This window comes from Heliangelus exortis, chromosome 5 (assembly GCF_036169615.1).
Source record: "Heliangelus exortis chromosome 5, bHelExo1.hap1, whole genome shotgun sequence".
NCBI classification, from domain to species: domain Eukaryota; kingdom Metazoa; phylum Chordata; class Aves; order Apodiformes; family Trochilidae; genus Heliangelus; species Heliangelus exortis.
The window spans coordinates 10,325,432-10,349,568 of NC_092426.1; the positions used below are offsets into that span (position 1 = coordinate 10,325,432).

At 46.3% G+C, this 24,137-nt stretch overlaps 2 protein-coding genes across 3 annotated transcripts in view; both read right to left on the reverse strand.

Moving 5' to 3' along the window:
* EXOC3L4 (exocyst complex component 3 like 4) overlaps window positions 1-24,137 on the reverse strand; it is a 360,645-nt gene that overhangs the window by 83,010 nt on the left and 253,498 nt on the right. The gene's annotated exons all lie outside the window — the stretch shown is intronic.
* On the reverse strand, window positions 1,382-22,965 carry LBHD2 (LBH domain containing 2). 2 transcript variants are annotated; one of them, XM_071745489.1, is made up of 5 exons: window positions 22,772-22,965; window positions 13,100-13,202; window positions 8,400-8,490; window positions 5,790-5,940; window positions 1,382-4,636 (listed from the first exon to the last, which is right to left on the reverse strand). In XM_071745489.1, the coding sequence occupies exons 3-5, from the start codon at window positions 8,487-8,489 to the stop codon at window positions 4,560-4,562; spliced, it is 318 nt and encodes a 105-aa protein (XP_071601590.1). In that variant the 5' UTR covers window position 8,490; window positions 13,100-13,202; window positions 22,772-22,965; the 3' UTR covers window positions 1,382-4,559. The 2 variants fall into 2 exon arrangements, with proteins under 2 accessions (XP_071601590.1, XP_071601589.1); XM_071745488.1 differs by having other exon boundaries at window positions 5,727-5,940; window positions 22,772-22,937.

Sequence of the window (24,137 nt, forward strand, 5' to 3'; positions counted from 1 at the left end):
CGTTTTTCAGTTTAACATCATAAAAGCCAGTTTCCATCTCTTATTAGTGGTTTAAATAACAGATGATTCCTGACAATTTTACTTGCTCCTTCAGACAGGAATGTCAAGCAGAATACATCTAAAAGAAAGTGCTACTAAGCAGATGTCTGATTAAAGAAAAAATTTAAATGTCTCCTAATATGTCAGTGGGAAAACATTGAATGAACCTGAGGATCTACTGGATTTAAGTTTAAAATATAAATACTAGAAGCATCCTGTGTAATTATTACAGCTTAACCCCCTCTACCTTCAGACTCAGGGAAAGAGAACAGTCAGGACTCAGCACAGACCTCACAATGACACAAAATAGGCACCAGTTGAAATTGCATCCCTGGAGTCTTTGGGTAGCACTTGTCACATCCTTATGTGACCAAACATCAGACACTATACAGGAAAAGCCCAGAAGGAAGGTAGTGTGGCTAGGGAGGCAAGAAGGAGGCAGTGTCTGTCCCTCTACCTCCCCATCCCCAGGGTAGGATTTGCCTGGACATGATATTTTTCCATGCATGGAAACTGCAGTACTGAGTGACATTAAGCATTAGGTTTGCAAGCACAGCAGTGCCACAGCTGGGCTCATTGCCTCCAGCCTGGGATAAGAACACTTCCCTAACCATGCCACCACTGCCCACCAGGAGAAACTGGTTTTGACCCCAAGCAATGCTTTTTGACCCCAAGCAATGTTTTTTGCCATGCTGACAGAAAAATCTCAGTGCAGCTGCTTTTGCACTGGGGAAGTGAGAGGAACCGCACCCCCCCAATCAGATCCTTTGCCTTTAGGTAACCAGACTTTTTTTTTTTTTTGGAAAAAAACTGGTTGTTCCGGGGGAGACTATCTCTGCTTCTCATCTCCTCTGCCACATGACTCTGCTCTCCTTGTATGGGGTATAGTTTTCCAGTAATGTGAGTTCCTGCTGGGCTCCACAATAGCCTTTCCAGAAAATGTTAAAAATGTGCATTTTATTAAAAGGTAAATGAAGATGAGTCCCTGGCTTGCTGCCAGCACAGCAGGTAAGGCAGGCAGCCACCCAAGGAGAAGGAGCCACACCAAGCAGGGCAGCAAGGAAATCCAAAGACTGAAGCAGGGAGCACTGAGCTGCCTGGTCTAGCAAGTGCTTGGAGGAAAAAGATAGAGATGGCAACTGCTAAAAATAAAAATCTGATTTTATCTGTGTACAATCATGTGGGATGAAGGGGCAGTGTGGATATTTCCATACCACAGGGCAAAAGCAGGCTCAGAGAGGGCTCGTTGCCTTGCATTACTGTATCAACAACAGGACACGAGCTGCACACCATGACAAATAACCTCTTGCATTTTTAAACCAAGACACTGTGGGTACACCACTTCTTCCAATTGGTCCAGTATAGGCATTTAATAGGCTAAATGGTGTAATACATCTACAGGACATACATTAGTTGAGTATTATGTACAGGTGGCATTTTACAAAATTAGAAAGAACTGAAACAGAGCAAAATCCAACAATGCCTTACTCCAGAAAACTTCCTTTCTGCACTACATGAAATATTCTACAAGCAAGACTAGAAAAATATGACTGAATGTCCTTTTTTTTTTTCCTTTTTAGTTTCTACAAAGCTTTTAATCCAGAAAAAAATACAAAACAACTATCAAGTTTATTAGAGAGACAACACTTGCACACAGACAGATTAAGTAGACATTCAAAGACCTGCAAACAGAATAAATAGGGCTTGTTTGTATAGATCAATTTTCTCTCTATCTTGCTTTCCTATTCTAGGGCTTCTGGCCCATGCTCAGAAAAATAAAAATAGGAGGAGGAGTTTGGCTTTGCATGGTTGCTAAAGTGAGGTCACACAGCCTTAAGATAAAGATATAGTTTGAAGTATCCACTTGCTTCAGGTAAAATATTTCAAAGGAGCAGTGAGAAAGAGGGAAAAGGAAAGACAGGAATAACTAGGCTGGAAAGAAGAAAGCTGAATTTCTATACAGACTGCAGCTTTATGTATTAGGACAAAAAAAGTAATGCTGTGTCTCGTTTTTTCAGGGTGTATGCAGAATTTTGTTGTTTCTTTGGGAAACTTATTTAGGGAAGTGCCATTGACCTCAGGTGGAAATGGGATAAGGGCCATCCAGAGCAGGAAGGGAGGGAGCGTCTGAAAGCAGATAGAGAGCACATAAAATTGAGGGAAGTGTTTCAAACAAGTGTTTTTCCTTTTATAAAGCAAAAAGCAAATTAAATGATACATCTAACGTCATTCCTCATGGAGCTGAGCAGACGCAGATTGAAAGGAAATCACACAGCTAAAAATATGTCGTCACCGTTGTTGTTTTTCCCCCAGAGCTCTGTACAGCATCTTGATGGTCGATGCAAAAGCAGTGTTTAAAGAGCACCTTGCATCTGCACTTTTCCTCCCACCACCACCAGCTGCAGACAAGTCCAAGCCGGGGACCATCGCTCTCTGCTCGTGTGCTACCCAAACACAGAGATTGAGCTTGTTCTCTCCTCGTTGGCTTTACCAGAAAAGTGTCAACAGTGAAGGGGGTGACGGGGACAGCAGCCAGATTTAGGAGGTGCTCTGAAACCTTCAGTTACTCTGGTGAAATTCGGTGCTCTGACCAGAATCCCACTCATCCAACAAAATAATTCTGTGACAGCGTAGGTAAAGAGAGTCTACATCAAGAAGGCAAAACAGATCATTATATAGGTTCAGAGAGCAAAGTTTAACTTAAGTATCACAATATACTATACTACACTGCTTATAAAAAGGGTTCTAGATCCCAAACACCCCAAATAATGAGCTATAGTTTTGTACATAAATTAATGTTGCTTTGAAGTAAAATAGTCTCTTTCACTTTGTATTAAACATTCATTGCACAGAATTCTTTGTAAGTAAATATATTAAATTTGGTTGCTAAGAAGGTATAAACTTATTAATACATCTGGCCAGTAAAATTTATCCACCATCACACAATTAAAAGTTTCTGTTAGAGAAAATTATTACTGGAGAAAAGAAAGCACTTGGAAGTCATCTTAGGAGTTAATGCTGGAAGAAATCCTGTTATTTCGTTCCACCTACAAGTGGCTTCTTCCAGCTGCAACATTAATTCAAAGTACAGACTCCATCCAGCCCTGCAGAGATGGAGAAAGTCTTATGGGACACTCATCACTGACACAGTCAAACCCTTTTGAGTACATGCATTATCTATCTCCACCAACACTGTCCAAAAGCTAGCACTTTGGGCCAAGATTGGTGCTTCTCCTGGGATGCTGGGAGGAAGTGTCTGAGAGGTCCCCATGCAGAAATGGGTTCCCCCCTGTCAAAATGGCCCCCAAAGCCCCAAGGAAAACCCACTGGCAGCCTAAAGCATCCAGAGACAGCTTGTCCCCCTGTGAGCTCTGGTCTCCAGAAGCTGGCCGTGCAACATGCTGCAGGTGAGGACAACCCCAGCACTCAGGGTCCCACAGGCAGCACAGCTTGGGCAGGAAGAAGGCAAGTGTGGGACCCACACCCGAGACCTCCTCCACACCCTCCCACTGTGAGCGGGTCAGGGAGGACCTGGAGCCAGACAAAATGGGGTCCAGTTTTGGGCTGTGCTATGGAGCTCCTGTCACCCACCCCCAACCACCACCCAGCTCAGGCTGAGGGAGGAACAGCTGGGCCTCTTCACCTATGTTTACACACCAAACATACCAGAAGAAGAATTGTCACAACAATTTCTATTAACAAGGCGGGACAAATCCAGTCCCAGCAGAAGCAGGAGCCATCTTGTTGGCTTCAAGGTAGAAGAGCGCACGGCACGGCTGGACCTGGGCCTGAAGAGCACACAAACACCATGATCCACCCCACCAAGCCTACACCAGACAGCCTCATCCCACAAACACCAGCAGCTCACCAACCCGCTTTGCCAAGGTACAGCAAGAAAGCTTTTCTGGGAGGTGCCAGTCAGCCTTCTTGGAAAGGTGGCTGGGAAAAGGCTGGTGCAGCTGAGTTTGCAGAGGGCAGCCAGAGGGAGAGAACTGCTCTGGGCCACCTCAGGGTGGCAGCCTGCAGGCAAATCTGACACTTGCATCTCTATACAAAAGTTACAAAATCAAATGGTGACATTATATTACATCTATTGTCCATAATATCACAGTGCTAGTTGTAAATGGCTAAAAACAAGAAACATTTTAGATCTAAGACATCCCTCCTGTAGAAATGCAACCCCTTTGTCCTGCTGTTGATACCTGAAAGCAGCTTTGCTTGAAAAAGGTAAATCCAATGAAATGTGCTAACTGAAATTAGGAGCACTTTCCCTTAATTATAATCTCACATTTATTAACGTGTTCTATTGTTTCCCAAGGAAAAATTAAACAAATATGAATCCCAGCCTGAAACTCAAAATGTTGAAAAGAACAGTTCTAAAGCCCAGATGCTTCTTACCAGGTACTAACTAACTAAAACTCTTGCGGATTTAAATACAGATTACTTTGACATGTCTTCAGAGTGTGTTAACTTTCCAACAACATTCACAATGAAGTTTCACTTCTGAGGCCATAGAGTCCCTACTCATCCTCTTCAGTTCTGCTTTCAAGAGTATCTGTACTGTCTTCCACCTCTTGAGCTGGGTGCGCTAAAGTATCTGCAAAGATAGAGTTTGACAGCATTTATTTCCCCATACAGATACAACAGCCTTCATTTGATTCCCTGCTCCATGAGACAGATGATCTGTCCAGGTGCTCAGACTTGACATGAGCAATTCATTCTACTTGCAAACTAATAGTTAAACTTGGAGTAGGGTACTCTGAGTGTTATCACAGCCTGACTTTACATCAGACCTCAGGACAGGTTGGTGAAATGAGGTGATGATCCCTCTCATTAAAGCAGGACATCCAGCATACTAGGAGGACTACCTCCTGTCTCAGTGACACCCACTCAGCCTCCCAACCCTGAAGACATAACAAGTTCTGAAGTCACTGTACAAAAAACCAGCATGGAGGTCATAATGTGCAACCTGGAGGTGAGGCCATAGATTTGGCTAATATTTCTTCTTGAATGCCACCACCCAGAAATGCCAGGTGGAATATCAGGTGATTTGACACTACAGGATCAGACCATTTGTCATCACCCATTTGACAGGAAGGGAAGTGCATCTTGCACCCCATCCTGGGTGTTGTCTCTGAGCACTTGGGTGGCAAATGGTGCACTGAAATGGAAATCACATCAGGGAAAAGGAGACTGCTGAGGTGAAAAAACCCAAACAAATAGACCAGTTCCACACTGGAGCAACCACTCCAAAAAGCTCTTATCTTCAGCCGTATTTACCCCACAGTGACACTACTAGTCATATCTATATATTTGTAAGCTCCTGCTACATTAATACATTCCTGGGACACCATGATGAAAATGTGCAGCTGTTAAAACACTTTACTTGTAGGCTAGGAGACAGGGAGGCAGATACATGCTATTGAACAGCATGAACTACTAACATGCAGTGAACTGCCTGTTGGCCATGTGAGTAGCCAGCACTAAGCCTGATGCTGATAGAAACCCCATGTGCTCAAAAGCTCCAAGGAAATTTTCAGTTTACAGGACTCCCTTTCCAGTGCAGGTGTTTCTGGGCACCTTCAAGCACCTACTGCTCTTTGGTACACTATTAACTTCAGCACATGGCTTGCCCTGAAACTGCTATTTTCCTATGGAGAACAAGGATGAAAATTACTCATTCAGACCTTCCAGATCCATTTGCTGCTGCTGTTGCTGCTGCTGCTGCTGGACACAGCCTCGCTGCTCACCGTGAAGACCCTTGTCCTCTGCTGATTTCAGGTCATCAGGAGGCCAGCGCAACTCCCCACTCTCCACCTCCCCGGACTCGGTTGGCTCCACCACAATTGATGGCAGCCTTTTGGACAGCTTGGGGTACTTCTCACGTGAGTCTGGGAAGGTCTGGTGAGACATTTGAGGACATGTCAATCAAAGCTTTCCTGAGGGATGCATATTGGAAGCATGCAGAGTACATGCTCCATCTTAGCATCCTTTCCGCATCTGACAGGCACTCCCACATCCACCAAAAAAACCCTTCAAACCGGTGCAGGGCAAGCAGTCCTGCACAGGAGGATTGCAAAAGCACCTGAATCCAGCTGCATGCTGGCCAAGAATGAACACAGAGGTGCTGAGACCTATTAGTCTTGCTGGGCAGAGACCAGGACCAGATACTGAATATAGCTTGCCAGCACACTGCGGAGATGATGGCTGTGACTTGTGTGATCTGATGTGTGCAGGAAAAATGAAGGCTTAGGTTGTCAAACATTTGTGTTTCAGTCCTGGTGGGTTTTTAGGACACAAAGGTCATTGCTATAACACTAAGCTAAATGGCTGCCACAGCCCCTCTTTACTGCTGTCCTTTTACTCTGATATGAAATCCAGATTTTCTTGCTGTGACAGTTCATTAAGAAGCCACCATTCTGCAGAGATACTTTCTGTAATGTGAAACACTGTATTTTACGATGCATTCATGCAAAACAGGTAGCCCCAGAGATCATCTTTACACAGAGGACAGTGCCAGCTATTATTTTCACTTGTCACATCAAAGGTGCAGGTCAAACACTGCGCAGTGTTCAAAGCTTGAAGCTGAACTGTGTCTTTTTAGTGAAGGATATGGTAACACATAGAAGTGCTTTCTTGTTTTCAAAAGAAATGGTTCATTTAAATATCTCAGGGTACTTTGTTTTGGATTAAGGTTTTTTTTCTGCCCTTCCACTGCTGCTCAGCCTGCTCAGGTAGCAGGGGACTATATGAGAGACACCCACCCCTTCTCCAAGCATGGTGACAAGCAGCAACACCCCCTGCCAGGGGCATCTAATGCAACAAAACTTCTCATCTGCTTTCTGGACCCTAGGAAACAACACACTGACCAATCTAAAAATGTGCTAAGAGTCGATTCTTGCGGCTGCAACAAAATTCAGGAAAGGCACCTGTGCAGCCTCAGCTCGGCTATTTTTGTTTCTGTCATTTTCATATGGTCTTTTCTCACACCAGTCACATAATGTTTTTTCCACTGGAGCCCAGTAGTTACCACGTCCCTCCAGGAATGAGTCAGGACTGGCAGGAAGCAGAGCTGCCTGTCGGGGCCTCGCTGTGTTTTTCTGCGGAAGCTGGAGTGTGTGACGAGTGGGCAGGAGACTGCAGGAAGAGAGGGACTGGTCTCCTGGCCAGAGTGCTTGGAAGTTGCTGGAAGAAACCTAGTTTTCCCGCTGAGTCATGGACTTTGTGCTACTTCTCATTTCTTTTTGCTTTTTTTTTTGCCGCAGTTGGTCATCACTAATACATGGATGGTGCCACCTTCTCCCAGAGGTGTAGGGTAAAGGAGCTGGGGGAAAACCTCTGGAGCATGTGACAAGGGCACTACAGAAAAGCCACAAAGACATAGGTGGAGCTGGCACAGAGTTTGGATAGGGCACACTAACACAATAATGAAAACCTGAGAGAAAAAGAGGAAAGATGGTATTGAAAATGTGCTCTTTGAGTGAGTGGCATCTATCCTGTGTGGTCAACAAGGCAAAGAAAAATGCTCTTTAATTGCATACAGCCTTTCATTACATTCACAAGTAATCTGGAAGGAATCTGCAAAGCTTCAGTTCTGATTTCCCTGGCTTCCAATGTGAACCTGCAACAGGCTTCTCCTAGAGTAGTTTTATGAGTCTGCTTGCAATAATGCATCATGTGTTGAGAAGCAACTCAGGTTGACAAGGACACATTCAGGTGGTTTGGACTCATCAGTGATATTGGGAGTCACAAGCACAACCACAGAGCACAAACTGGCATGCAGGGGTTGTTACAGTGTGGGGCTTGAGGCATCGTGATGCCTCCTGCTGAGAACAGCACTGCAGGGGAGTATGTGAGTGGGTGTCTGAGCCCACCTGGGGACAGAAAATTCTCTTGGACCTTGCAGCAAATGGCCCTGACCAGTGCTGCTGCTATAATGCCACAGCCACTTACATGAATGACACCAAATGGTCTCTTTTCTAAAAAGGAAGATGCCTTAAGAAACTTAGCTCATTACAAGAGTGGCTGTGTAAAAGCTGTGGTACAGTATTGGCTGGATGCCTTCATCACACGATGGTGGCTCAGAATCTGGTGATTAACATCTTCTTTGCCTGCATCTCCCCAGGGGCAAGGCATTGCTGCTACTTTGTCCTGGAGGTCTGGCACCCAACAAAACCCTTCTGCCAGAACTCTTACCTTTTATAAATAAAAACCTAAGTAGAATCAAACATGTATTTCAGGGCTTGTTTTTCTGGCAGCTGTGCTCTGCTATTTACCATCTACATGTATGACAGTTACTGGTTGCGTTACATTGCTTTTGAAAAGCAGCTCAGGATACTTTCCAGTTTCTTTGTTGTTACCTGGCTTGAAGGACCTCCTTCTTCCTCAGGAGTCTGGCTGAGTGCAAATTCCTCCATCACTGGTTCCCGTGTGTTCATCACCTCTGTCATACTGCAAATATTAAATAAGAATTTGACAACTCATCTTTGAGTTTTTGCCTCACATTCAATTTAACAAAAACCTTGGGCTTTTTGTGTTTCTTAAAATAATTGTGTTACAGACTGTCCTTTCTGAACAGCCCCCAGAAAATTGTCCCCTTGGCCCTTCAAGCCAACTACTACCATGCTGTGATGCAGAGCCTGGCATCATAGAATCTACAGAATCACTAGGAAAAGACGTCTAAGATCCCCAAGTCCAACTGAAAACCCAACACCACATCCACAGCTTTTCTGAACACCTCCAGGCATGGTGGCTCCACTAATTTGCTGGGCAGCTTGCTCCAATGTCTGACCCCTCAGCAATGAAATTTTTCCTAATATCCAAGCTAAACCTCCCCTGGTGAAACTTGAGGCCATTTCCTCTTGTCCCATCACTGATTACTTGGGAGAAGAGGCTGACCCCCACCTCACTACAACCTCATGTCTTCAGATAGTTGAAAAGAGCAAGGTCTCCTCTCAGCCTCCCCTTCTTCAGACGAAACAATCCCAGTTCCCTCACTCTCCATAAGATGTGGGCTCAACTCCAGCTTCCCCAGAGGGACAGCCAGAGAGGACCCCATAAAGACATCCCAGAGTCACCAGCAGGAACATACAAGCCCTCCTATGTTATCAGCAAGCAGTTCATAACTAATATATAAGCTCAGAAATAGTGTTTGTTGTCCAAAAATAGCTACTCATGGAAATACCAGCCTTGAATTAAATTTACATTCTGATTCTTCATAACATATTAAATACTTGCTCTTCCCAGACATCTCTTCCATTTAGTTATGAGCCAGCACTTCTTTTTAAACTGCTAATTCTGGACACATCAGTTGCATCTGTGTCTAAAAGACAGATTTCCCACAGTCTTTCCTTGCCTGAGTGTTCAGAAGTGTGGAGAGGGCTTTTCAAATGCATCAGGGAAGGTTTGGCACACCTAAATCTCATTAAAATCAGGGACTTAGGAACCTCAGATGCTTGTGTGCCCATTAAGCATCCCCCTGTGCTGTTTGACATCCCAGGCACTACAGCCCTGGCCCTTGCACTCTCCTTGCTCCACTGGGCACTTGGGAGCAGAGGGAGAAGAGCTGCTGTGGTCCTGGCTGCAGGGAGCAGGGACTGGTTAGCCACAGTGTTAGGATTTTCCTCACATGGGAGATACACAGATACAGCATTCTACTGCAAGATTTGGGGATGCCTGAAGACTTCATAATGAGCATTAAGCAACACTAAGTAGGAGCAAACAGGGCCTGAACCTACAGACTGAAGGAGCTATGTTCATCTTGGAAGGGAATACATCAGCCCTGGATGGGTTCGGCCCTGGACATTTCACTCTCCTGAGCTGGCATTCATCAGGTACAGCAGCACCTGGCTGCCAGAGCCTCCTGCAGCACACAGAACGTAGGCAACATCAATTACACCACCCTGCCACCTGCCACAGCAAGCACCCCTTTAGGCACGACTAAATGCTGCCATTAATTCTGGTCCCGCTTCACACACAAAAGCCTTCTTTGTAAAGGCTGCTCCTACTGAGAAATGCAAACTAAAACATCTTAAGGATAGCTTGTTTCAGGCTTACATTACCAATTACCCCACAAAACTAAATTCTACAATATCTGCAATTACTACAAAACCCTTCACAATGACTTTAATTAGCTGTAGCACAGAGCAGCGTGATATCGCGGAGACTTTCACTCCCACTGCAGCATATTTAGAAAAGAGCACAGCAGACCCAGGAGATACTTGAGCTCAGCTGTGGGGCAGGACCTGACCCCATGGCCATCCATTAGCTTAGGGAAAAGCCCTGAAGTGCCAGCCTTGGACCCAACCAATGCTGAATTAAAGAGCACGCTTCCTGGTACACACACACAGACCACAGGAAAGCAGAACCAGGCTCCAAAACTCAGCAAGAAGCCGAGCCAACCCCCTGATCTGCACATCCCCCAGCTCACACAGTCTGAGTCCTCCCAGAGCCACAGCACAGTAGAATAGAGACAGGTTCTACCTGGTAGGAAGAAAATTTTGAGCTCCCTGTCCTTGCTTGGACCTGTGCCCTCCCCGGAGATACCACAACAGGATACCACAGAACACCTAATCAGTAAAAGACATTTATTTTTTGTACACATGCTTTTATTCGTGCAGCATCCAGTGGGCCCTACCATTGGACACTCAGGGACAACACCAGTAAGGGACTGGTGATTTGGAAATGAGACACCCTTTCCTGGAGCAGTAATCATGGGCCCAGCTGTGCCCTTTTTGCTACATCCCAAGACAGCACTTGAAAGGACAAAGTTGTGCCTTTGGACCATTCCCTGCCCAAAAGGAAAGCAGCACTCTCTCTGCTGCCTCCTCCCTCTCTTCAGTTCTGGTGCTCAGGCAGTTCTTGCCTTTTTTCCCTGTCCTGGCTCTGGTCTCTGCTTTAGTCCCAGAGGGACCCTTTTGCATCCATCCTGCTGCTCCTCCATCACTGCAGATGATGGCTCTGGGTCATAGAAGGACCTCACTCTCCCACACCAAATCTTTCACCAGATTTGGTTTTGGGGGGGCTTTCACACCTCCTGTCAGTGAGCCTGGAGGAGCACAGGGCCCATTGCTCTGACCATGTCCAAGGTGAACGTCTTTCTATTTGGATCTTTCCTGGGGTTCAGTGTTCCCTCAATTGCAGGGAAAGGGAAATGAGAAAGTGTGTGTCTGGCTGGAAATAAGCTTTGTGGGGGGGCAGGATTTATGAAGTCTTGGGCTTGGCTACTATAGATAAGATATGTCCCATTGCTGTGTGTCCTGGGGCTTGGTCCCCCCCAGGCAAGCAGCGGACCCCTGCAGTCACCCACAGCTGGTTGGCTTATTTTAGCAGCCTTTGAATACATACTAAGTGCTCAAAACATTTCTCTGTCCTTGTTCCATGGGACATTAGAGATATACATCCACACATGCACTGTCAAATGTGTCATATGAGCTCAAAGATGTTGTTAAGACCTCATGCAATTCTATTATTGAGCAATAATGGGCTCCGTGCTTCCCTGAGACCATATTACACCCTACAGATAATTTCTAAATGACAAAGACAAATGATTCTGGCTAGAAAAATGGTGACAGTCCTGCCAGTGTTAGAGCAGATGCCTCAGTGAATCAGCTCCCAAGCTGCTGAAGCCCAGACCATTTCACAAAATCTGTGCAACTTATGGCTTTGATTGAATAGGACAGCAGCAGTGATTGTACTTGATGTGTCTCAGAAAAGAACATGGGGCCATGTAATTGGCAGAAGAATTAAAGCTTTATCTGGAATAGATTAATTGCTCTCAGTCTTCACTTTGAAATAGTAAAGAAAACCAGAAGAAATCTATATGGGCTGCAAAAGCAGTGATGCTTCTAACAGGATTAACTTGGTATTTAAGACTGATAATTATGAGAAGCAAAATAATTGAGAATGTCACTGCAAATCAGCTGATCTGAAACTTCAAAATCACCTGTAGGACATCACTGAATTATTTATAAAGACACAGAATCTGAAAAGGGGGGTTGGTTGCTGCTTGGAGTTCTTAAATCTACGATATGGCCTATCAACAGGAGAATATTTTACTTTTCAGCCAGTTTTAACAAGAAAATATTGAGCCACTTTTACTGCTATTTTTATGTGAGATGTACCAACATACAACAGAAGAGTGGCTGATACAAGCAAATTATTATAAGAACTACATTTCTATTAAATTCTGTCTTGCATTCATTTTATGTACAGTAGGTGCTGATACCACCAATGACATGCAGTAGTCATAGTGATGCAAAACAAGGCAATAAATAGCATTTACAAACAAAGAATAAATTCTGTTCTGGTGAATGAGTCACCTACTTTGAGCCTTAAAATTCTTGTGGCAGTGAATTAAGAGATGCACTTACTTCCCCCCAGTTTAATTAAGCTCAAATATACCAATTAAGGGAGGAAAAAAACCAAAATCTGTTCTTGCTTTTCTGTGAGAAAACTACATTTAGAGAAGATTATCTTAAATGCAACTGCTACAGTTGCAGGACTGTGCTATGATAATTTTTTTTCCAGGGGCATGGAGCACAGCCCACTTTCTGCTGTTCCTCACAGCTCTAACAAGGTCAGTATCTCACAGAGGAATATATAGGTTGACAAGTGCTAAACCATGTACCACCAGAAAGGGCTCAGAAAAAAATGCACCCATTTTTATTTTAGTTTTTGAACAGAGGGCAAAAATGACCTGTGAAATTCCAGCTGGCAAGAGTATTTGACTGAGAACCAACCAGCTTCAGGATCAGAAAACATGAAGCACCTATGAGGCTATGGAAAGCAGGCAGGTTGTGTGATTCAAGCAATGATTTCCTTAACAAGAGAGGCAAAACCAAATTTTATGGGGCAGGCCAAGCCCCAATTGGGAAGAGCTGTTGAGTCTGAAGCAAGGACCAGCCTAGAAGATGCTCAGACACACTGAAGAGAGGCTTGCCCTCACCTTACCAGCCAGGATGAGAAGCAAAGGGGATGCCAGGCCCCATAGGCCTGGAGGACAAGGCTCCATGGGGAATAAATGGCAGGAACAGGGCAATGACAGAAAAGAGCACATTACCTTCAATCGCATCAACAGATGTCACTTCCAAAAACTGTTCTTGCTGCAGATGTTTAAGTCGTTGATGAAGTGTCAGGCAATCTCTGTCAAACCCTAAAAGTGCCTGAAAGAGACCACACAACACAGTCAGAGCAAGCAACCAAAGTGACAGCACTGGCAGCCATTGGTGGGAAAGAGGACTACTGAAAACTTGCTGCAGAAATTTCTGCTGTGAAGGTCTGTATAATTTTCTACACCAGATGGGAACTGATCTCACTAAGGATGCAGCTTGTAGCAAACCTGGTGAATGACTGAGGCAACTAATGTTCCAAAACTACCCAAAGCTCTTAGCTGAAATACCTTGCAATCTGACTCTTTTTGTGATGATAAACCTTATTCTTCAGTGATAAGGATGGATACATAAATCTATGTATCTATCTGCTGAACATGGGACACTCTGAAATCCTCCCATACAGGAATCCTGGTAATGGTTGGAAAGTTAGAAAACAAAAATCTGTGCCCTTATTTGGCAGGATCAGTGTGCTTTATTCAGACAGTGGTTCAAATCATCAAAGAACAAGATTCATGCTCAGGAAGCTGCTGGTTAAGACTCAAAGAAGACAAAATAGGCTGAAAGAAGGTTAAGTTTGGGTTGCATTACTGCATGTTTATCATAGATGTCACAGAAGTGACTTCTGCAAAGGTCCAGTCCATACTGCAGGTCAGCACCCTGACTGGTATCAGGTTAGGGAGCTTGGTAAGCAGAGGTGAGGGAATCCCACCAATCCAAAGTGTCAACCACCAATTTTTAATTACTTTTCTGTCAAAAAGTCTTAGCTGAAGAGCTTGAAAAGCTACAGTGCCAAAATACAGTCAGTAACTTGGCCAGAGATTATTTTCTGAGAAATTTGTTTAGCCCAACAGCTTGCCAAATATATATTCACGCCAGCCACAGCTATTTCCTTGGATGGGAAAAAGGTGTTTTCAGTGAAGTGAATGGCACTAGTGTATACATTTTATATACTCCAGTGGTTTGGATTTCAGCCCAAGTGATTAAACAAATCTACCTGCTCTGGAGGCCTTCCTACCAAGATTTATAACACTGGATTAACTCCACACTGATTTTATTCAAAAACAGTGACAGGGGCAAAATCGTGCATCACATTCTGGAGTTTCTTCTCATGCTACAGGCCAAGCTTATTGCAAATTAGGGAAGCAGGAAATCACATCTCTATCCACAGGATTTAATTCAGAAGGTTTAATTCTTGTCTGGCAATCTTCCTTCCTAACCAATGATCAAACCAACTTCAGAGAGGCTAATGTTTTGTCCCTTAAAAATTCATGACTACACTCGGTGCTCGTCTCCTGTATGGAAACCAGAGAGCACCTGATACCATGTTATCCAATACTCTTGGAGGAAGATTTTTATCCCACTACCCATTACAAAGTCGCTCCTACTAAACACATGAAAATTCAACATAAAATTGTCTGCCTTCAATTGCTCCTTTAGAGAACACTGCAGATAGTAAGAACAGTTATTACACTGAGTCATCCCCAGTGAGAGACAAAATGGTGTGAGAGATAATGAAATGGGTACCACATGGCCACTGGTTGGAATCGAAGCCAGGGCATTTGCTATTTAGAGGTACCTTCAGATGCCTGGTTAGCAGTATTTAAGGGTCCACACAGTACTGAATTAAAGAAACCCACCTTTGCTGCTTTTCCAGTCTCAGCAAAATACTTCTGGATTGAACTGACCCAAGACCAATCTCTCCAAAGTATCAGGGAACTCTGTACTACAGCATGTGAGATGCTTGAGAGAGGACATCAGCCCCTGGGGCCCAGCTACTCAAACACCACACCAAATGACTTGAGAACTGCAAGGTGGAAGTCCCTTCTCCTGGCCCCACATAGCCATATTTAAAAACAGAAAAACTTCTTCCCAGTCAAGACTGTTAAAGAGTTCAGTGTTTCCAGTGCATAAAACTACCAGAATGCATTTATTCTCTGAAGTGGAAACATTCACCTAATCTACCTGACAGATACGTTTATCTTCTTTGGCCAACACTAGAGTAAGCATAAACTAATACACTGCTTCCCTAATACTGCTTAATCTTTTAAAAACAAGGCACGGGCTACTGAGAATGTGTGAAAAAGCTTTACAGCAGTGGAAATATCCTGGAAATTACTTGACTAAAGCCTTTCTCTGCTTATCTCTTCTTGTTCTTTCTTACTTTTGCCTACTTTTACTGCTTTGCTGATTACTCTAGCCTGTAGTCCAGTTGCTTCATGCACTCCTCTCCTACCCCTCTTCCACCTCCCGCATTAACTTGCCCTCCTTTGCCTCAGCTTGATAACCAGCTGCTTCTCTGATTCCAGCAGTACCAACACGGCTGTGCAGACCCTCTTGCTTCATTCTCTAAGAGATACTCAAAACCCCTGGAATCACAAGAAATGGGTAAGCTGTGCATCAGCTGGGCACCATGCTGTCACCATGTCCTCCTCCTCTCCCCATCTGTCACATGCCCTCATCCTGGGGCAGTCTGGATGCTTCTCTCTGCTGAAAGCACATTGAAGTGTCACATGTCTCACTTTGGGGCTGGAATATAGGAGTGCGTGACCACAACAGAAATAAGAACCACTTTCATGTAGCACACGAGGCATTGCCAAGCAGAACCATATGACAGTGTGAGTGCATGCTGCCAGGGACCAAGCATTCTCAAGTCTCTGAGACTGGTGATAGCGTTTGGCCACCCCTCTGCTGGGTTTGGTGAGCCCTGCTACACTCCCCAGGTAAGACCAGTTGATTTAGGGACTACTCTAATGAGCCAGTCATGCCCTTGACTCTTCAGAAGCTGCACCACCAAGGAAATTGTGAGGAGATACCACCAAGGAAATTGTGAGGAGATACAACCAAGGATACCATGATAGGAGAGCTGGCTCCACTGGTGAGACCAAGAAATGCCTCTGTCATGGCCCCTTCACCCAGATCAAGGGCCCTCCACCTCCCACCCCACACAAAGGGATGGATTTTGGCACAAGCCAAAAGCCCAGGCACTGAAAGGTGCTCTCCAGGCTTCTCTCCCACTTTGGAAAGCACCTGAGGTCCATTATGTGTGCAGGGTTTTTACAGCACAAGGACACAGTCTGTTCCAGTGGAGTGGTCTCACCTCCCACAGGAAGACACTCGGCACCAGGGAACAGCAGCAGGACATTGTACAGAAATTCTGGCCCCCTGGCTGTGTGGGAAGCCCAGCCTGGTTGTCTCTTCTGGTTTGTGTCTGCATGGGGAGAGGACACCACCATGCACAGCAGTGGGGTCATTTCCTTGGGATAAATCCACTGTGAATTGCAAAGAAGATGTTTTCAAGGCAAGCACGCTTCATCAGCAAAACAGAAATAGGAACCGGGCACAGGCTGCAATCCTAGCAGCCTGCAGATCAGCCACTTGATAAAGGTGCCCCATGTTTCAGAGACATAAATGCTTCCCTGGGAGCACCTTCATCAACAGCTCACATTTATTTAGGGATGTGTCCTACTCTGACAGCATCACCCCTCCTCTGGCAGCTACTCCAGCATTAGACACTTGGATGGCAGAGAAAGAGCTGACCTCGGGGTGCCAGGGCTGATGCACCATCAGCAGGGCCTGCAGGACAGCCTCCTCCTCCCTTCTCCTGGGCTCCCTGAGTTAATCATTCCCCCTCTGAGCACTCATGGAACTATAATGATAACAACCTTGTTATCACATTGAAGGTGCACCTTGTAACAAGTAAGTGTAGACAGGCAGCAGGAATTGGCTTTGAACCACTGCTCCTCATGCCAGTTTATCATTTTTCTGGCAGTGCAGAAGCAGGAGCCCTCCCTTCTTGTTTCAATGGGACAATCCCAGGGGCGTTACCAGCCCCAAATTTAAATTGTGCCGGAGAGATGTCCCCCACAGGGCTCTGCGGGCTCAGCCTGGCAGGTGGGAGGGCTGTGAACGCAGCGGAGTGGGCCCACAGATCATGGCGCACGCGCGGTTCCCACTGATCCCAGACGGTGCCTCAGACAAACCAGAAGTTCAGCCTCGGGCACACAGTCCTCCCCCTGCTTCACCCTACAAAAGCCTCTGGATAAATGCAGACTTTTCTACATTCAAGGAGCCTGGCCTTTGTGTGTGCTACAAAAAGAAACCCCTGCTATTGATTACAAGGAAAACTGGGACAGGGCATGCATAAGAATGGTGCTAGACAGGAGACGCAGTGGTCTACAGCGTGACATCTGCAAAGTGGAAAATTTCAGTGGGCCAACACGAATCCTGCCTAGCAAATCCCAATAAAGAGATAGGTCCAAGGAGGTTTTTCCACCCAGAAGAAGAAAGGGTGCCTTATTTGTGCCACTTTGCTGCAGCTCATTGGGCTGTCAGATCAGCCAGGGTAGGTGCGAAGGTGCTCTAGGCCACAGCTACAGTTGTGGTGGATGAAGCCATGAAGGGGCTGCTCACGTGTTACCAGAAGGTGTATGTTCCTGTAAGTAAGCATGGCAGTTGGAATTTTCTGTGGCCAGGGGCTTCTGTGGATCCTGTTTCTATGCCTTGTTCTTATGACACAGTCCTGAGAGGACAGAGCTATGCCTTAGGTCCTGCAGTGCTTCAGTCTGCATGGGCCATCCAGAGGTGGGATCATATCTGACACCTCTGTAAGGGGGTGGGACACTAACTTCAGCATCTTGGCACAACCCAAAATATGTGCTTACCTCAGTGACACTAGGCAGTTTCCAGTTTCCATGAGTGCCTACTGAGTTCAGCTTTTGGCCACTGCAGATAGAAACTTGGACAGCTTCTTTGTTTCCCCGGTTTGTACATTTGTAATGGATGCTTTTTATGAAGTGTTGTGGGTTCCATGGGACTAGCGAAATGTAAATTACCACATGGACCACAGAAGATAAATGCATGTGTGTATGAACTCCCGTTTAAACCTCCCACTTCTTTTTGGATGCATATCTCTTTCCTAAGCAACTGGGGAAAGTGCGATGTGTGTCAGAGTCTGGAGATTAGAGATCTGTTCTGTTCCCTCATTTCAGAAGCTCTTGTCTTCGGCCACCCACACAGTACTTGAGTTCTGCTCTCCACCGGCCAAAGCTGCCTTCCTCGCCTCGGCGGTGTGTGCTCTGCAGAAGATGTTGATCCCTCTCAGGAAGCAGCAAGATGAAATGACTCTTGACGTGGAGGAGCAGGCATTTCAGCATGAGACACAGCACGTAGTTTGGGAGAGCGAAAAGGGGTAGGAGGCTGCTATTTCCAGACCATGCTGCCTCTCACTGCTAACTTTGCAGCAAGCTGCAGTTTTCACTCTTCCTGCTCCAAAGAAGCTACTGGGGTAAATACCACCCTAGGGAATTTCTCAAACACTCATCTGTGGACTACCAACACGAGAAAACATAGGCTTGCAAAGGACACCATACTAGGACATCACTCTGACTTGGCTTCCTTGAATCCTGATGTTGCACATTGAGGCACTGGGGAAACATTGCTCTTTCTTACATCCGCAGCTTGTGGAGCACTGTGGCTACACAAAAACTTCAACTTCCAGTTTGCTGCAGTTGATCAAGTTCCTATGGGCCCAGAGCTACAAAAAAGGACCTAAAAACTTGACCCATAAATGATCAAAGAAGAAGGAAAACAAACTAAAATGTGCCCGTGTTTAACTATCATAATTTTTTAAACAATCTCATGATTTGAGGGTGATTAAATTCAAAGTTTTTTGCAAATGATGTTTGCAGTCCTGCTTACTATGGGTGCTTCCTTGGTGGGTTTCTCTTTTTTCTTTTTCTTGGCTGCGTTAGAAAGTAGCTCATTTATTTCAGCTCTTTGATCTCAGCACTAAAGTACCTGAGCTTCCTTGAGGAAGATGCCACAAGGGATAGGTACGGCAAGGGAGGAAAGCAAGGCAGGCAGCCAGGATGCTTGGGGATAGGAATGAGATGCAGACAGCCAGGAAGCATGTGCGGAGCAGTGGAGGGAGGAAGAAGAAGAGCAGATGGGAAGAATGACTAAGCCAGCTCCTCTGAGTGCTGGTAGACCTCAGTATCATGGAAATCTCCACAGGGTCCTCATGGAACCATGTGGCAAGAGAAAGTTTGGATTTTTTTTTTAACCTCAGATTCAGCAGCTAATTGATGTGAAAAGACCTCATCAAGAAAACAGCTCCACCAAAATTAGAGATAAGCCTCAACAAGCTGTTAAATGTTTTTAGAGGTATGTCTCCTGATACTGGCTGTGCAAATACTATCTCTTCTGAGAACCTGCTTTGGGGATCAGAAATGCCTGTGCTGAGCAGCACACTTCTGAGCTGTGCTTGTACAGTGAACCTTGCATTGGCTTCAGTTTCTCAAAACAACCTTCTGAAGCCAGCACCTTACAAATAACTACCATTCCTTCTAATTCAGAGCAACCTTTACTAAAGGCTCTAAGATAGAACTGGTTTTGTTTCTGGAATCTTCCCTGGAAGATGACTATTCTCTCATCCCTCATATTTCAAGCCATTGTCCCAGCACCTGTAGGAACTGGTGATAGATGAAAATTGGCTTCCCATGCTTCTTTCTACTATTGCCTAGGTATTTCTGAATGTTGCTGAACTCAGGCTACAGTCCCAGTAGCAGAAGATGAGTGAGGAAAAAAGTATCTTAGAGCACCAAAATAGACTAGGTGATTCTTAGATGGAAATGTTTTGGGAAAACTGATTGTGAAATGTCTGATGTCTTTCTGTGAAAGAATACTCTGGGTAGTCTGTCACCTGGCTCATTTCTAGGTAACAGAATAGGATAAAGAGTTAGGTGCAGTCAGAACAGTACTTACTTAAAAGATAAACTATTTTTTTCCTTGTAGCTTTGGGGAAAATAGAATACGGTGTTGTCAGTGCTGTCATATAATGCAATACTAAGCATTTACTAGAGAATTTAATAAAGACACCACAGCAAAAGGGTTAGATCTAAAAAACAAGCAAACAGAAACCCACCAGACATTCATAAGAGAACAAAGACAATTAAGAGACTTTTAATGTTCTCTGTGGGTAATTAACAGCACAACTGCAGGTGTCATGACATCACAACCTACCAGCAGACATGCAGCTGCTTTTCTCTGGGAATTAAAACTCCGTCACATTAATTGAATTTCCAAGTATGGGAAGTTGCCCCAGCCTGAGATGGAGGATATGAGAACACCATGTACTACCGCGGTAGGGATGGGCATGATGGAGGGTGAGGACAAAACACAGCTAAAAATAAAGAAATTATTAAAAAAATAAAAATACAGTATGTTTTTTTTGGAATGAGTCATTAACGCTGAAAGCAGATATGCATTAGGAGGGCTATGAGTCTTCCTGCCAACCAGTTAACAAGCACTTTCCGGATCTAGAGGTCTCCTAAATATTGGCACACAGGCAGTTTATACATCTGCATGTCAGAGACAGAACTCAGCTGAAAATTCTGGTTACGTATTACAGAAGCTGCAGGTCCTAACAGAGGACCCAGACTTGGACGATTCTCTCCTGCTTCTATGGGGACAGGAACACTATGGGGCAAAAAGCTGCAGAATCAGTCAATGCACCTGATGAGAGCAGGGACTTGTCCTGCTGGACCACAGCTTCTTACAGCACTGGTGTCTACTCTGAATAGTGGAGGAGAAGTGATCCCAGCCTGTAAGGACTTGCAATTGAAGAGGGGAAAAGGCTGAAACAGGGGGCTGAGATAAGTTTTTGAGTACCTGTTGGTATCGATCAGTCTTTTTAATTCTACCTGGTTGTTATTAGTTGGCAGTTTTCCTAGAGTTTGAAATAAAGTGTACCTTTGAAGACAGAAAAAAGAAGGAAATTCAGTTACAGACTTTCCAGACAAGGTACACATCTGAGGAGCAAAGGGAAGGGCTGTGGCTGAGGCAGATGCTGGTGTCCTTGAAGTCACAGCAGGGCTCCTCCTGACTTATAGGACATAGGATCTGTCCTGGATTAAGGCTGCTCCAACTGACCCCTCCAAAATAGATAAATGTGGTTAAGCAGGCTCAAATGCAAGGGCATAATTTCAGAAATGAGAGAGAAGGAGCAATTTCAGCCTGTGACACTGTGGGGTTGATACCTGATCTATGCAAAAGCCTGTTGCTTAACACAAAGAGATCATTGTGAGGAGAGAGGGAAAGTAGTGACTATATTTGCACATTTATTTCTTCTGCTAAAGTACCATCGACCTTAAAAGAAACTCCACTTGACTGACAAATTATCAGGCTAGATCCAGAAAGCAAGGAGACCCTGTCAAGTCATTCCCTGTTTGCTTGTTTTGTCTCTGTAATCATAATGTTGACTCTGAAAACATGTTTTTAAAATGGTATATTAATTATCTAAATTCCGAGCTGTGAGCTGGATTCTCTTTCTGGGCACAAAATTTGTTGCTCACTCAGTCTAAGAGATGGAAAACACTGGCTTGAGCTTGGTTGTGTGTAGGCAGATTTCCCCGCTTCACCTTCATTTTCAGGCTCCTCATAAGGAGGCATTGTGCAGAGAGCCAGGCTACAGGGACAGACATGAACACCAACAACTGGGTTCTTCAACGAGATTTGAACCTATAGAAGGATGGTTGCCTTCTCTGTACCACTGACTACACAACTGCAGTAAAGATCTTGGTCAGGAAAAGACCAATGGAAACAAATTTCTCTCTGTATATCACTTATTGTGGCTTGAGGGGTTAACACTACATCCAGCCTAACTAACTGCCCTCCACGACTGTAGCCATATTCAGAGATCTACAAACACGTCTCTGTCCCAGATGAAAAGAAAATTTTTGTGGTATATTCATTTGGCAGCAGGAAGATATTCACACCCCTTGCTCAGAGTGAAACAGAGTCCTCATTTACAGAGCTAAGAAGGTTCTTTCTTTGACTACAAGTAAATTGTATGTGCGGTATTTGCTACCTGATGGGAAAAGCAGGATTTCAGTGTTCTTTCACCCAGTTGGGCTAGGCTGCAAGCAAAAGCATCATTGTCTTAAACTTGTGTTTTGTTACCCACTTCCTTGCCTCAAAAGTTGCCTTGAAAAAAAAAAAATTGAATAAACCAACAGCTGAGGCGATCTCAGACCACAAACCATCAACTCCCTCAGCGCTACGCTCATTCATCAGGATTCCTTCACGGAGCCTTTTCAGCTGCCGAACAAGTTGGGTGGTTTGTTGCTTTGCTGTTGTTGCTGTTGTTTCGTTGCGTTTTTTAAAAGGAGAACTCGTATTTCAGTGAATTCTCCTTCACATCCTTTACTCAAAAAAAAAAAAAAAAAAAACCACCAAAAAAAAACAAACCCCAAAAAACCCCAAACCAAGCATCTGGAGAAACACGCTAAGGCAGAGGCGCACTATCTCCCTCTCTTTCCCCCGTAACCCCCCGCAGCCAGGCGTGAAAGCGAAACACTTCTTCCCGGACGGCGCTGGGACGGCTACGCGCCCCGCTGCCTCCCGCACCGCACCGCACCGCCCCGGCTGCCGGCCCCGCCGCTGGCAGCAGCTCCCCGGGCTCCGGGCCGCCGCCGCGGACCTGCAACCGGCGAACTTACAGGTGGCGGCTCTTCCCCGAGCTGCCGCCAGACCCCCAAAGAGACCCCGGAGGGGCAGCCCTCCGGTCCCTCCACCCGCATCCCGCACCGCCCGAGACCTCCCAGCCCCCGGGTCCTGCTCACCGGCGGGGCAGGCGAGGCGAGGCGAGGCGGCAGCCGCCCGCCGCCCATGCACGGCGGCAGAGGGGAGCCGGCAGCTCCGTCAGCGCGTCCGCATCCTCCCGGGCCGGGCTCTGGCACCGCTGCCGCCGCCGCGGCACCTCCCCGCCCGCCGACCGGCCCCGCCGCTGCCGGCGCGGGGAAACCACTCCCACGGCAGCGCCGGCGGGGCGGTGCGCAGCCCCCCTCCGGCACGGCACGGAACGGCACGGCGCGGCACGGCCCCCACCGAGCCTGAGCCCCTCTGCGGGGAGCCAGTGGGGCGGGTGGATCCCTCAGTCCCGGTGCTTTCTGCGGACACGCGTGGAACAGCAGGGCCCCCTCGGGCCCGCGCAGCGCCCCACGCGCGGGACAGATTCCCCCCTCCTTGCTCGCCTCACGGGCGTGGGGCTGAGGCGGCTCCCCAACCCATCCCCCCAGCAGCCTCTGCAGAGAAAATGCTGAATTCAAGAGGTGCAAACTTTTTTTTGTTCTTTTTTTACCGTGGGGTTGTTTTGGTTTTTTTTGGAGGGGTGGGGGATGTGTGTGCTCCAGTCCAGGATAAGTTTCACAGCTGCATCCCCTGCTTGCAGCAGGGACACTGTCCTGTGGGCAGCATCCCATCACCACCTTGTCCAGAGAGTCCACAGAACTGGTGGGCAGATTGTCCTTAGGCTGGGCTCAGGGACTCCCGCTTGCCAGGGAGCCCACCTCAGACCCCCGGGAGAAGGACTGTCAGGAGAGCATTAGCAAATCTGCTTGTATTTGTGATGCTCGGGAAAGAAGCAGAAAAAACACACAGCGGGGTGAGGCATTCTGGTGGCAGGAGTCTGGGGAGCAGTGGTGGCCTGTGGAGGGCTGCACAAGGTAGCAGAGTCCTGCCTGCTGCTGTGCAGCTCCTGTGAAGCAGCTCCAGCACAGGCTCTGAGGGGAGCCGAGTCCTACCTTTCTCCCTCTGCACAGCCAGCGACTGGAGCTGGGGATTCAGCCTGTGGAACTGCAGCCCCTGAGGTTCCCTCTTTTCTTGGCCCCAGAGGCTCTGAGTAGGGACATGAACCACAGCTGCTGTAACATGGCCCTTTCCTGATGCTTTTACCGAGAGCAAGGCTTCCAGCACGAAGCATGATGTGCACATGAGAGCATGATGGAGCAGCATGAGCACTGAAGGGGAGATGGGTGTCAACCAGGGGAGGCCCTTCCAGCATTTGTTTTATCTGAGGTCCTGCAAAACCAGTGCCAGCATACCCAGACGGCACAGGGTGTATGGATCATCCCGAGGAGGCACTGCTGCAGGACACTGCCTGGGCAGCTGCAGGCAGGGGTAGGGGAGGTGATGTGTAACCTCTTCTCC

Excerpts from the sequence above, each read along its gene's own strand:
- LBHD2 (XM_071745488.1), bottom strand. The coding sequence starts at position 8,489 with ATGACAGAGGTGATGAACACACGGGAACCAGTGATGGAGGAATTTGCA. Across the intron at positions 5,941-8,399 it reads AAGGAGGTCCTTCAAGCCAG|ACCTTCCCAGACTCACGTGA; the intron begins GTAACAACAAAG and ends ATGTCTCACCAG. Across the intron at positions 4,637-5,726 it reads GCAGCAAATGGATCTGGAAG|ATACTTTAGCGCACCCAGCT; the intron begins GTCTGAATGAGT and ends CTATCTTTGCAG.